The 15533-nt window shown below is 38.7% G+C and overlaps 1 protein-coding gene across 1 annotated transcript; it reads left to right on the top strand.

Moving 5' to 3' along the window:
* The first annotated feature begins 932 nt into the window (after positions 1-932).
* Positions 933-14319, top strand: LOC103480904 (E3 ubiquitin/ISG15 ligase TRIM25-like). Its single transcript, XM_017310341.1, has 2 exons — positions 933-2037; positions 12207-14319. The coding sequence occupies exons 1-2, from the start codon at positions 933-935 to the stop codon at positions 13958-13960; spliced, it is 2859 nt and encodes a 952-aa protein (XP_017165830.1). The 3' UTR covers positions 13961-14319.
* The last annotated feature ends 1214 nt before the right edge of the window (positions 14320-15533 follow it).

The raw sequence follows: 15533 nt of genomic DNA, 5'->3' as shown, positions 1-15533 counted from the left end.
TCATACTTAGAGGGTCTACTTGTTGCTGCTAAAGACTTAGCAGAGGAAACAGGGAGGTCCAGTGCTGACCGGTCCAATAACACCTTTTAACAGGATGAAGAAACTCTGTAGAAGATGAATAATTTCAGACTTGGTTTGAGTTTACAGTAGAAGATGACTGAGTTTTTGGAGGTTCAGGATGGTCATATCAAAAAAAGCTGTGAAGCATGATATCAGTTACATGATAACTATTGAAGTTTAGTGTAAATGAAATCAATTGTATGAAGCCTATTCTGGTGGCCAACACTTGATGAAGACATGAAAAGTTAGGCTACATGACAGCATTAATTTTTCTCACATCATTGTCTGAGTTTGGAAACGTAGCTAAATGATGGGTAGCTAATCCATAGCAATAATATATCATGTTAAGCTTCTTAACAATATGTTGTTGTTACCTCTGTAACAAATATTAACTTGTGCAACATTTTTTGGGGGGGGAGGAGGGAAACTCACATGAGTGTCTGAGTTTGGAGACATTAGCTTCAGCAATGTGTTTTATAAAGCTTATGCAAATTATTCATTACTTTCTGTTGATTCATTCACTCTTACATGTCACTGTGTCATTTTTGATTATTTTGTAATAAGTAGAATTGTTATTTTATTTCACAAACATTTATTTATGTATTTATATTAATTCTCCACCCAAAAATTTGCCATATTCACCCACCCCATAAATATCAGAACATATAATTATTCATCTTTACCAAATATGGAGAAACAGAGAACAGAAAGAGTTAAACATCTTCTGGAAATCAGTCAGCCTGAAATTACGACTTCTTCCTGCTTTGAAAGAAAGGCATACCAGTTTATCCACATATTTTTAAGGTGGGTGTAACTTACATATACATATAGTCAGAGATGTCCGACTCAAACTGTCATTACTGAGAGATAAAATGGCTCAGAGAGGAGTTCAGCTGGAGAAAATCTCCTGTTCCATCTGCTTGGATTTACTGAAGGATCCGGTGACGATTCCCTGTGGACACAGCTACTGCATGAACTGCATTAAAGGCCACTGGGATGGAGAAGATCGGATGGAAGTCCACAGCTGCCCTCAGTGCAGGAAAGAGTTCATACCAAGGCCTGGACTGGAGAAAAGCATCATGTTAGCAGAGTTGGTGGAAGATCTGAAAGAGATTGGACTCCAAGCTGCTCCAGCTGATCACTGCTATGCTGGACCTGAAGATGTGGCCTGTGATGTCTGCACTGGGAGGAAGATGAAAGCTGTCAAGACATGTCTGGTCTGTATGGCCTCTTATTGTGAGAATCACCTTCAACCTCACTATGAATCTTCTACTTTTAAAAAACACAAAATTGTTGACGTGTCTGCTAAACTTAAGCAGAGCATCTGCTCTCGTCATGGTGAGGTGATGAAGATCTTCTGTCGTACTGATCAGCAGTGTATCTGTTATTGCTGCACTATGGATGAACATAAATACCATGCAACAGTCCCAGCTGAAGCAGGAAGAGCTGAGAAGCAGAGGAAGCTCCAGGTGAGTCGACAACAAATCTACCAGAGAATCCAGGACCGAGAAAATGATGTGGAACTGCTTCAACAGGAGGTGGAGGCCATCAATGTCTCTGCTGATAAAGCAGTGGAGGACAGTGAGGAGATCTTCACTGAGCTGATCCGGCTCCTCCAGGAAAGAAGCTCTGATGTGAAGCAGGAGATCAGATACCAGCAGGAAACTGAAGTGAGTCGAGTCAAAGATGTTCAGGAGAAGCTGGAGCAGGAGATCAGTGAGCTGAAGAGGAAAGACGCTGAGCTGGAGCAGCTCTCACACACAGAGGATCACACCCAGTTTCTCCTCAACTACCCCTCACTGCCAGCACTCAGGGAGTCGACACACTCATCCAGCGTCAAGATCCGTCCTCTGAGACACTTTGAGGACGTGACAGCAGCTGTGTTAGAGCTTAGAGATATAATAGACGATGTCCTGAGAGACACGTGGACAAACATTTCACTGGCAATCACTGAAGTAGATACTTTTCTCTCAGTAGGTACCGGCAGTCAATTTTGTAATTATTATTTTTAGTACTCTAAATGCATTTTCTATTAAATGTATTACCAGAAAAGAGCAGAGAAAATTTTAGTCCATCATGTCTAATGGTTTTTGAGATTTTTGGGGTTAGGTGTACCTTGCCACAAACCCACCTTTGAATAGAAAAAGATGGGGTTATTTAAAGCCAATTACTCAAAAATTAAATCAATTTGACACTTAATTGTAATGACATTCTTAAATTATATATCTATAACCATGTTACAAAACAATAAAATGCACTCTATAGCTTTCTTTTAAATTAAAGGTTCAATATTGACCCTAACAGCAAACATGGCATTTTTGGGATACCATATAAAAAATATATGTGTTGAAACTGAACCCCAAAGTGTTTTATTTGCTTCAACATACATAAAATTGGTATTATTCAAAATAAAAATGAATAAAATTTAACACAGTAGTGTTGCTTTTGGAATATAAATATTCTGAAAAGGACTTTTGATGAGGGAAAGTTAGGATATTTTGCATGATGAGCATGTGTTCTTTCCTGTCCCTGAGTGGAAAGAGCGTCACTGCCGGTACCTACTCTCAGGGCAATACTCAATGACGACGATACTCCTTTACCGTACCCCCGATCACTTAAGTTGGACACGCTGGTGTCTTACTGTTACAAGCACGCCCTCCATTCACTCCACAGCCGACTGCCTACTCTCATCCACCTTCAGCTCCACAAAAGATCCCATCCTCCCACCTCGACTATTCTCCACAATTGATATAAGGAAATTCATGGGGAGATGGCCATGAAAACAAGCCAGCCTCTAAATCTTGGTTCTGGTACTGTCTGGTATTGGCACCAGACCAAAACCGAACAGAAAGTTCCTCTGTGTGAAAAGTATTGTCTTGTATTGCTTTAAAAAATTTTCCTCTCTTTTGTAAATATTAACTTAATTTTTATTAATAGTAACGATCATAATAATAATTATAACATCCATATCCAATTTATTCAGATAGCCCTTTTAAAAACAAAGTAGAGAAAATAGATAAAATTCATGACATAAAACAAGTATTGAAACATTAATAAAATGGAAAAAGAAAATAAAAAGATATACTCACACTGGATTAAATGCTTTTGAAAAAAATATGTTTTTAAAGGAGACTTAAAAGCATGAAATGAAGATACTTGTCTACAGGGGCAAAATATTCAAACGTTTGTGGGCCACTACAGAAAAAGTTTTACATTTAGTTTTTGGGAAACTAAAAGCAGCTTTCCTGGCTGACCTTACAACCTGAAAAAGGATGCTGGACTAAATCAGAGCGGCATAGAGGAGCAAGATCATTCAGAAAAACTGATGTTCAGGGATCTTTAGTTCTCTGGAGCCACCTACTGGTAGTTTGGTGCGGCTGCATGCAAGAAATTCTTCAGCCACATGTTCAGAAAAAATGGAAGCTGCTGGAGACTTCTGCATGCAGATGTCAGGAAATGATTAACAAGACGTCACTGAGCTAATGAACCCTTAAACCGATGATGGGGACCCAGCATCTCCAAGAGACTGTGGTCACTTGGACCAAAGAAACATGATGTGCAGGAATTTTATAATGCTTTAAGAGTGAATACCTCCATAGTTATATTTAATGGTTTTTGGTTTAAATTGTGATTTTCTATACATGATAAAATCATTTGATGTCATTTTAGTTTTAATCATGTGAATGTTAAGCAAGTATTTCTGTTAAGGAGGCTTTTTGTATTACAGAAACAAACAAAAAGGATACATGAGGAGAATAACTGTTCCAGTAATCTCAAAAGTAACTGATAATGACTTAATTCTTCTTGCTTAGGAGTCCGAGACAAAATTAAATCTGGAGATTGATTTAAAAATATATTTTAACAATGTCTCAGTTATGTTCAGTTATTTTTTAAAGAAATTAGATGTTTGGCTTGATACAGCTATTGTGATGTTTGCTTAATGAGCTTTAATGTGCATGTGGAAAAGGAAGGGAGCTGGGAAAATTGTTCAGTTGTTTTAATTAAATCTAAAAGTCAATATTAATGAGAGACAATGATAGAGAGATATTTCAGTATGCATAGATCAGGCCTTTTTCATTGGCTCAAAGAAGAAGGGAATACGTTTGTACCTTTTGGAGGTATTCCCCAGGGGTGTTGATGTTCTGCTAAAACTGGGAGTTTTATTTTATTCTTGGCTAGACACTTTTCAAAAACACCTGCTAGATTAATTCTTAAGAGTATCTTAAGAGACTTTAGTCAATTGCTTTTTCTCTTACTTTGCACAAAACTTTACCAGCCTTCTGTAAATCCCCTCTCTTTTGGTTTAGCCTCCTTCAAAGTCAGCATGGGAATCTGCAGCTGAGCGAGACGGCCACTTGCCAGCTGTGGATAAATCAGCCATCAAGGGTTTATGTCCAACTGGTTGATCCATTTTGGATCAACCAAAATGGTTGATCCATTTGGTTGATCCAAATGGATCAACCAAATTGATCCATTTACACATAAATTAGACCGTAGGGTCTAATTTATGTGTAAATAAATTAGGAATGCATACTATACATTAATAATTGGTTTATTACTATACATTAATAATTGGTTTTGTTTTATTGAGAAAATCCCATTACATGTAAGATGTATGATGCTGTCCTAATTAGTTTTTAATTTACACCACAATTTACAATGGTGGTTATTTTTACATTGTTTAGGCTGGAATATTTCTTCTGGGTGTAGTTAAATGTAGGTATTTTTGTAATAATTTACGTGTTTACGCAAAGTTTCTATGGAGGGTCAAATTTTTTATTCTGTAAATTTGCTGCAACCAGTCTTAATTATTCACCTATTTTTGCTGTACCATAATTTTCTTTTTCATATCAAACAACAATAAACATTTAGTCATAAAATTAAACAATATGATGGGTAGTTTTTGATGTGAAATTTCATGAACCGACTCAAAAACTCACTTCTTCAGATTTAAGATAACCTCTGATCCAAAAGTTTAACTTCGAATAAAGTTTTGATGATTTAAAGTATTAAAGTTTTTTGTGATCATAGGAAAGTGGCTAGCTGCCACTTCTGTGGATAAGACATTGTCACTGGATAAGATATTGTCCATACGGGACATATTTAAAAAACAAAAAAAACACACAAAAAACGGGGAGAGTTAGCCCACTTCTTTATCCACAAAAAATACAACTGTTAAAGAGCCTACTCCGATTATAGTTTCTTACAATAAGGAGGCCTGGCATCCACACCAGGTCAGATGTTTTCTACCATTAACCAAGCCAACGGTGATCTGCATTATTAACGATGCTGACAACCATAACAAGGGTCTTCACCATGGATGTAAAGTTGGATGTCCAACCATACGTCCAGCAATTCATCTGACCAACCATCCAACCACTCATCCAAACGTACATCCAATCAATCAGGAAGGCGAATGCCTCTCTACAAAATAACGAGGCAATTTTTGTCACACGTCACATGAAGTATAGAGGCACTTAAGAAGCAGGCTCTGCTCACATATGAAGGCCAAGTGATCTTCAACAGACAGGATATGACTGCTGCAGTCAAGGAGATGCGCATGTGTGAGTGTCTTAAGAAGGTGGTGGGATTCTCCATGCGATACATAGCTATTCTGTCATTTACACTCAAAGGGAAAACCTCCTTCCAGTCACACAAGGATGCTCTTGGTTTTCTGGATGAACTGAACTGAGTCCATCTTATGGGCTGGATGGATAAATATGTCTGACTTCACAGGGAGATCAGTGCTTTATTTTTTTCTCTTCAGTTTAGACGTGTGTTGAAAAGGCATGTAGTTAGTTATTGGATAGATGCTTCACAATTTTGATCATTGTTTACTTTTTACCTCATATTGATAAAAAGGATAAAATAAAAATATCTTGATTGCTAAGGCTCATCATTAATTTGTTTCATTTATTCTGGTATAAACAAAGTGCTGTACAAAAATAAGAAATTAGCTAAATTCACAACATAAAACAAATATTGAGACTTGATAGCAGGAAGTAAAGATACCAAATAGATGCCAAAATATTCAAGAGCTTATGGGCCACTACAGACGAAGTTTGATTTCTTTTAAATTTCTGTTTAGTTTTTGGGACACTGAAAGCAGTGCTTTGCCTGATCTAACGACCTGAAAGATGATGCTGGAGTAAATCAGAGCGGATTGGAGGAGCAAGATAATTCACCAATACTGATTCTCAGGGAATTTTAGTTTTCTGGAGCCACCTACTGGTAGTTTGGTGCAACTGCATGCAAGAAGTTCTTCAGCCGCATACTCAGAAAAAATGGAAGCTGGTGGAAACTCATACATGCAGATGTCACAGGAAACGATCAACAAGACGTCACTGAACTAATGATCCCTTAAACCGATGATGGGACCCAGCATCTCCAAGAGACTGTGGTAATTTGGACCAAAGAAACATGATGTGCAGGAATTTTATAATACTTTCTTAAAAATGAATAGCTTGAGCGTGCTGTGGTGGCGCAGGGGTTAAGCACACTCCACATATGGAGGCCTCAGTCCTGAACGTGGCCGTTGCAGGTTTGATCCCCGGCCTGGCGACCTTTGCTGCATGTCTTCCCCCTTTCTCATTACCCATATTAAATAATGGCCACTAGAGCCGAAACTTTTAAAAAATAATGAATAGCTCACTAGCTATATACCCTTTGAAAAGATGTAATGAAATATTTATCAAAAAGTGAGAGGTGTACTCACTTTTGTATACTGTAATGTCTATTGCTTTTAGCACTTTTGAATTTAGTTTTAATATTTTACCCCCCCTGCCCCCCCCCTTCGCTCATCAGATCCAACAACAACCCCCTCCCCCCCAGCACCCCCTCTACAATTTCCGGCAGCGCAGGTGATGCACGTAAGGGGCCTGGTGATTTGTTAGGGGCCCGGTAATTGGCCCCGCCCTCTGGCCCGATGCTGACTTGCTCTGCTAGTGCGTCCTTTGTAAGTATCTCAGTCAGTTTTAGGTCTTCAGCTGTGTGTTCATAGGAATTAAGCAGCTTTCCTTGATATTACAACTGAATGTTATAATATACATAGTCTGTAGATCTATATTTGGGAGAGATACATTTCTGCATGATCATGTTTTTAGTCAGAAGTGGAGCTTCAGGTTCAAAGGTTGTTTTACTAGATGTTCAGTGTTTAGTTACAGGTGTGGCTTTACAAGCAGCTGTTTGCTTAGTTAGTTGCTGGTCTGACTGGAGAAGCAATATGATTCTTTTTATGACAAGGATGAGCTGTTTTAGCTGGAGAGGTTTTAGTTAAGTCTGACAAACCGACAAATTAGAGAAACTGATGATTAAATCTGGATGTATTTTTTAACTGAGGTTCTGCTGGACCTGTTTGACTGGAAAGCTGGAATGTAACCTGTGCAGGTGTAATGGGATGATGCACTGTGTGAAGGGTAACTATAAAAACCACTGTCGAGAAAAGTCGAGCTCATCCCACTTCCCCATGCTGGAGATTTTAGTTTAATAACAACAATGAATAAAGTTACCTTTAAAATTAATTACACAGGTGACATCAAGACCCAACAGTAGAGTCAGACGGTAAAAAAAATTAATCTGGTTGTGTGTGTTGTTATTGTGTCCTGCAAACTTTGCTTTAATTCTACTTTTTTCTATTTAATCATAAACAATCATAGTCAGGCAGAAAGAGAGTCATGAAACAGGAAGAGCAGGTTTCCTGAATAAAGAGGAAGTTTCCAGCCTGCATCAGTATAAAAATAGTTCAGACCATTCCTTATTTTAAAGCATTAAAGGTTTTTAAAGAATAAAATCTAAACATTTTGTGTAATTGGATAAAACCTAGAGTAAAATGCTTACATTAATAATAATTACTTGTAATTAAGCCAATAATTAATATTGGTTTAACCAGTGGTTGATGTTGGTTTGATTATAAGAATATTTAAAACTTACTCTTACAATTATGGAAGTACTTACAGGTGAAACAAGTAACAGTAACTTGGTATCAAATAATTAGAATAATGGATTATTATTGGTTTCTTTTCAGAAATGTCTGTAATAACACATTATGATTATAATAAGAATAATAAGTCATGGTTATTATAACATAAATGAATGTTAAATCAGAGAAACTAAAAGGTTCTAAATGTGATTTTGACATTGAACTTGAAATGGTGTAAAATGTTGTAACTGTAATTAAAGGTCGCTGATGTTGTGTTGAAGGTAGATGGTAGGTGAAAAGTCAGGGGAAAAGAGGAACTGATAGGAGAGCGGAGGTAACCACGGCCTTATTGCTAAACTTTTAACTTCCCAAAGAAATGGTTGAGATCTTTCCAGGACACACAGAAAACAGGTCACAAAAGCCTGGAGCTACTAGTAATCTTGTATTATGATTTAATGTTGAATGAAACTCATGTAATCTTTGTTTTTAAATGCAAAATGAACTTATTATGTTTTAAAGATGAGTAAAATACATGTAATCCTTTCTTTAAAGGTTACAGGTTGGAGAGTAGAAATGAAAAGACCAGAGATAGATAAAAAGTGTCTGATGCTGTGTTACAAATATAGGCTGGAGGGGTGAAAGAACAGTTAAGCAGAGAGAAGAGAGGAAGTGAGATTTTTAGACTATATCTGCACTAGGTGTGAGTACAGATATAGGACTTCAGCAAGAAATTTTAAAGAACAAGGAGGGTCAGAAGTTGAGTGGAATAAAGGTCGAGGCTAACTGAAGATACCTGACGTCAGGGAAAGTACGCGGAGATGTAGGAAGTGAAAGAACTGTGTACGTGCCCCCCCAAAATGTAAAAGTTATAAAAATATATGCAGGCGAGGAAACTGTGTTCTTAGTTCCTCGGTGTTCGAGTCGAGACCACACAAAGATGCAGAATTAAGATAAGGGCGATGCAACTGGGAGGTGAAGACTTTGCGCCACTCGAGAAAGAAACAAGATCCGGTTGCCCACAACCCGAGTTCTGATTCGACAACCGCCCTACACTCAAYCCAAGACCATCTCAACGATGCAGCAGCAGACATGGGGAATAAACAAAGATCGCATATGGATAAAGAACTGATTTCATGGAGGATTCTCACCAGTTCAACTTTGGATTTATTCTAAATGGGATTCTGCCTTCTCAAGACAGGACCTTGTCCATGGATGTTAAAGTTTTCTGCTGACAACTTTAACCTCATCATCGGGGGTCGAGTGGAGCTGCATACCAAAGCGTCTCATTTTTAGTTAGTGACACAGTAGGGACTGGTAGGGAGTGTGATTTCTAAAAGTTTTACTTATATTAATCTTTTAATTTTTTCTTTTTGATTGAAAAAGCTGTATGTCATTTTCCCCTGCTAAAGCTTGCTAATAAAATACTAAAGTCTAAATTGATGCTGTGGACAGTCACTAATTTAGTTATTTAGTTAGTTATTTAATTTAACTTAATTAAGTCACTCAGAAACTAGTTTTTCAGGTTAATGTAAAATCAATGTTCATGATCCTAGTAAACTGGGGGCTTCAGACGTTTCTTTGGTTATGATAAATAATGACCCTGGGACTCACGCCGAGTCTCTAAAATTATCTAAGCTGTAACAAGTGCACGTTATTAATAGAGAGAGAGCTACCGTTAACRAATGTGGTTTTTGTTSTYGGGCACCGGCRRGCTACTCCGATGTCTGATAYAGGAACTGTAGCGGGTCATAACGTTCGRATTGAAGGTAGTTAGAGCTTAGACGTGTCTCTCTCGCAGCCAGCTTAAACAAAATGTCCTCTACAATTCAGCCGTGGTAATACCCAGGAATTAGAGACTTTCTCTGACCCGTTAGTTGGAGAGCTGGTCAGTAGTCAGTCCGTTAGAGTTGGGAGGTGTTAGGGGCGTGGCTGATTACTGGGTAATAACACCACACATACTCTAACTGAAGGAGACTCACCTCATCTTGTAAACCTGCTGTTTCATCCTAGTGCAGCCACCATGTTTTGTTAGCCAGTAGTGAACGTTGACTCTGGAGATGGTTTGGGGAGGCAGACTTTGGTGTGACAGTTCAATGTGGAGAACAGGAAAATGAGGTGGGAAAGGAATCAAACCATCTCAAGAGTTGAACATTTGAGTGGGATGCTTTTACAAACCTATTGAATTTGTAAAAAGAGAATTGTGTGGATTAAGGGGAGGTGCCCATCAAAGATTAATGATTAGAGGTCTTACAGCAGGAATTTGAACTGCTGGATGTCTTCCTTTTGCACTGTGACTCATTAAGGTTTCAACCTGTGTCTGATGAAACAGAGCAAGTTAATGCTATATCCTTTTCTGAAAAGTGACTGCTGGCTGGACCATGTAGGCGTAGCAGTGTGGCGACTTCTAATCCCTCATTTGCACATGATTGGCTCTAAATCACATACGAATGATTCAATTTACACTAAGGTGAACGTGAATGATTGCTATCAACTTCTAAGGAGACAAATTGGATTTCATTGAAATTTGACGCTTCTGCACCCCCTACAATATTTTTACAGCTAAATCTCCCTGGTGCATCATTTGATGAGCGTGCATCACCAAGGACCACTGTTTATCGCATTGAGCAGAGGTTATAGGTGTTTTGGTGACTTCTCCAAGGTTCTCCCTGTGTATATGATAAAGACTGAAACCATGTCCAATAAGAGTTGATAACCACAAAACATATTTGGCAGAGGTATGCCGATCGATCGACCACCAATCATAATCGGCCGATTTCTGTGAAAAAGTGTATGATCGGTGATCGCCGATCACACAAACCGATCACCTGCATCTCATTTCGCAGCCTGCCTGTGCAGCTGGTCTCCTCTTTCCTTCACTCTGCGCAAACGCGCAGCAACAAATCCTAAGCATCGTGTGAAACTATGACGCACTGAGTGAATGGGGAAGTTTGCGTGTTGCGGCGGAAAATTACCTTGGCGTAAAGCAGGTCAAAATGCATCAACACAACGAAGCTAATACCACATAAAAACAATGCCATACTTGACGGAGTTTGGCTACATCGAGGCTCACTGCAGTAAAAAAGACATATGGAGGATCAGATAGCAGGTAAAGCAGCGCGCAGCTACAAACACTTACCGGAATTAGTATGACGGTCAGAAAGCTAAACAAATAACCCGCAAAATTATTTAAGTCTTTGAGCTGCGATGTAAGACGCTGGTTCTGCTCTCGCTGTTGAACCACTGCTACGCGCTACAGGTAGTAATATTTAACAGACGGAGCGCCTCTTCTGCTCCACCTGGTAGTGACTCTCACACCGAACCTCTGCTTAAAGCTGCAGCATCTAACCTAAAACAATAAATTTTACATACGTATTAAAACTTTCGCTGTCCTAACATGAGACAGATAATCTCTGAAAAATAATTGATCTCCTCCCTGCTCTGCATAATTACTCCGCTCAATCAGAAACAGCCACTCAGAACTAGCAGTAATCAGCTAGCCGCCATGCTATCAGGAAGTTTTCATTCAGTAACTCTGGATTGTTTATTGTAATGGATCCTGTATTTGCCTTTGAATGTTAAGTTTTATACTTGAATTTTTTGGCAATGTTGAGAGGTTTTATTTTGGTTCTTTGCATTATTTAGCCTCTTCAGAGCCTCCATATGTTATCAGTCTGTTAAAGATAGTATTACCGATAGCAGTACAATTTGCACAATGCCTGTTTTGTTTTGTTTTTTTCTTGGAAAAAGTTATTAAAAACAAATTTTTCTCTAAATTAAGGTGAATTCATGGTTCCTTTTTCCACATAATGTAACTGGTAGTGCTTATGATTAAAAGAAAAATAATTATATGATCGGCATCGGTGATCGACCGTGATCAGCCCTCATGGGTAATCGGAATCGGCAGGAAAAAACTTTATCTCTAATATTCGGTCACCAGTCCGTCTGCAACAGAAAGTGACAATAACTCTAGTCTGGGTAGCTGACTAGAAGAACGTTAAAGATCAGAACCTAGAATTGTTATTTACAACACATGCAAAAGCAGAGAGCATAAAAGACTAAAAACACCTTCTGGGAATCAGTTGTTGTGAAAACAAATCTTCCTGCTATGAAACAGTTATTCCAGTTTATCCACATATTTTCAGGATGGGTGTGACTTGCATCTATTCATAGTCACATTTCTCTGATTCAAATGTTGTCATTGTTACTGGGAGATGAAATGGCTCATAAGAGAATTCCAGTAGACCAAGGATCTGCCTCCTGTTCGATCTGTTTAGATATTTACACCTGAGCTCAAATCAGTTGCTGCTGTTGTTTCTGAGAGCTGAAATGGCACAGAGAAGACTTCACCAAGACCAAGGTAACTTGTCTTGTTCCATCTGCTTAGATGTACTGAAGGATCCGGTGACTATTCCCTGTGGACACAACTACTGTATGAACTGTATTAAACAATACTGGAATGAAGAATGTCAGAGGAGAAACTACAGCTGCCCTCAATGCAGAAAAACATTTAAACAAAGGCCTGTTCTGGAGAAAAGCATCATGTTAGCTGCTTTAGTGGAGGATCTGAAGAAGACTGGACTACAAGATGCTCCAGCTGATCACTGCTATGCTGGACCTGAAGATGTAGCCTGTGATGTTTGTACTGAGAGGAAAGCTGTCAAGTCCTGTCTGGTCTGTTCAGTTTCTTACTGTGAGAATCACCTGCAACCTCACTTTGACGTTCCTGGATTGAACAAACACAAGCTGGTGAATCCCTCCAAGAACCTCCAGGAGAATATCTGCTCTCATCATGAGGAGGTGATGAAGATCTTCTGTCGCACTGATCAGCAGTGTATCTGTTATCTCTGCTTAATGAATGAACATAAAGATCATGAAACAGTCCCAGGTGCAGCAGAAAGAGCTCAGAAGCAGAAAAAGCTCCAGGAGAGTCGACAACAAATCCATCAGAGAATCCAGGACAGAGACAAAGATGTGAAKCTGCTTCAACAGGAGGTGGAGGCCATCAATGTCTCTGCTGATAAAGCAGTGGAGGACAGTGAGGAGATCTTCACTGAGCTGATCCGTCTCCTCCAGGAAAGAAGCTCTGATGTGAAGCAGCAGATCAGATCCCAGCAGGAAACTGAAGTGAGTCGAGTCAAAGATGTTCAGGAGAAGCTGGAGCAGGAGATCAGTGAGCTGAAGAGGAAAGACGCTGAGCTGGAGCAGCTCTCACACACAGAGGATCACACCCAGTTTCTCCTCAACTACCCCTCACTGCCAGCACTCAGGGAGTCGACACACTCATCCAGCATCAACATCCGTCCTCTGAGACACTTTGAGGACGTGACAGCAGCTGTGTCAGAGCTCAGAGACAAACTACAGGACGTCCTGAGAGACACATGGAGAAACATCGAACTGGCAATAACTAAAGTGGATTATTTACTGTCAGAACCAGAACCAAAGACCAGAACTGGGTTCTTAAAATATTCACGAAAAATCACTCTGGATCCAAACACAGCAGAGAGATTTTTGTTTTTATCTGAGGGGAACAGAAAAGTAACATTAATGAACCAAGAACAAGATTATCCTGATCATCCAGACAGATTCACTGTTTATAATCAGATCCTGAGTACAGAGAGTCTGACTGGACGTTGTTACTGGGAGGTGGAGTGGAGAGGAGGAGGAGCCGTAGCTGTTTCATACAAGAACATCAACAAAGCTGAAGGATTTGGATTAAATGACCTATCTTGGTCATTACTCTGTGACATAAACAGTTACAGATTTTATCACAACAGAATTCAAACTTTAGTATCAGGTCCAGTTTCCTCCAGAATAGGAGTGTATCTGGATCACACAGCAGGTATTCTGTGTTTTTACAACGTCTCTAAAACCATGTCCTCTGTGATCCACAGACTCCAGACCAGATTCACTCAGCCGCTACATGCTGGGGTTTATGTTTATTATGCTTCTTCTGCTGAGTTTTTTAAACCAACTGTGATTTGAGGTGTAGTCGGTTAATATGTGTATAATAGTTTGAGTTTCTTTGGTCTCCATAGTTGTGATTACAGCTCACTGTTGTGATTTTTTTTCACTGCTTAGAGATCAGTTGTCTCCATGGAGCTACTTTGATTTTGTTGGTTTTGGAGTTTGTTTCTGTTCAGCCATGGAGATTCTCACTACTCAGGAAGATTTTGAGTCAAGAAAGTTATTATATTTACATTTGTTGCTTTGTCTAACCAAATGTTGCTATCGTTCAAATCCATTTACTGGAAACTGTAGTTATCATGATCATCATTTGTCAAGACATAATTTTATTGGACAAACATCAGATTCTGAATCAAACTGTAGACATTTTTTATTTCATATAAATTAATAAGTGATTCTCTTATTTTTGTGCCTTTTTTGTCAATAGAAATCATTTGGTAATTCTGATATAAACCAATAGACATTTGGTATAATTTAACTTCAGGCAGTTGGGAAAAAAACATTCTGTGAAGATATGATTTCAATTGTGTGTGGTTTATGCTAAAAACCCCTCGGCACACTTCTTTGGTGTCATCTGGTGGTCAAAAGGATGAAAAGCATTTTTGGAAATATTCCACAGGAACTGTTTCTAAATGACTACAAAGTTGAGTTGACACTTTCTGTTTATTTTTGGTTAATCCTGTACCAGTTTTGGTGCTTTAAACATGTAACTGTTTGGGTGAAACAAATCTATTGGATTATTACATCTGATGAATAAACGTGTTTAAACGTGTTATGAAGTGATTTTTGCTTTTTTGATATTTGGATACAGATGAATAATGTTTGAGGCAATCTTATAATAATTGGGTTGGTTGAGTTGTCAGACCCCTTTCCTCCACATGATTATGTAGTTAGCCATTGGTAAAGCACATTTATATCTACATTATGTAGCAACTTATATTGTCTTTCTCATGTATTGTTTTTGCCTGAGGTTGTGGAAGTGCCTATGAACTGGTGAGATAATATAAAATAAGTTCTGCTTGTGTTTTAGAAAGAGGATTTGTTCCTCACAAGGACTGCTCCTGGAGATCTTTCCCCCAGCCATAAAGGGTACATGCACATCACAGGTCAAATTGCACCAAACTGGGTTGTGCTGTGGTGGCGTAGGGGTTAAACACAACCCACGTACGGAGGCCTTAGTCCTCAACACTGCTGTCACAGGTTCAATTCCCGACCTGGCAACCTTTGCCTCACGTCTTCCCCCTTCTCTCATCAAATCAAGTCAAATTTTATTTGTATAGCACATTTCAGCAGCAAGGCATTTCAAAGTGCTTTACATGATTAAAATAAAAACAGCATGTGACATTAAATAAACAGTGAGAAAGAGAGAGATTTAAAGATAAAAACATTAAAACCCGCACCCCTTTTAGGACTTCAGTTAAACGTCGTTTAACTGGGCTTAAACCTCAGAGTTTTAGTTAAAACACTGTTTAACAAGGGTAACTTTAGTTAAACGACGTTTAACTGGGACGTTTTCCGGGGGGCTTTACATCATTAAAACGTAGAAAAGAAATAAAAAGAAATTAAAAACATTAAAGACATAAAAACATGG

The sequence above is a fragment of the Poecilia reticulata genome, linkage group LG18 (genome assembly GCF_000633615.1).
Source record: "Poecilia reticulata strain Guanapo linkage group LG18, Guppy_female_1.0+MT, whole genome shotgun sequence".
In the NCBI taxonomy this organism is placed as follows: Eukaryota; Metazoa; Chordata; class Actinopteri; order Cyprinodontiformes; family Poeciliidae; genus Poecilia; species Poecilia reticulata.
The sequence above is the reverse complement of the archived record's forward strand: the minus strand, read 5'-3'. Positions and strand labels throughout refer to the sequence as shown.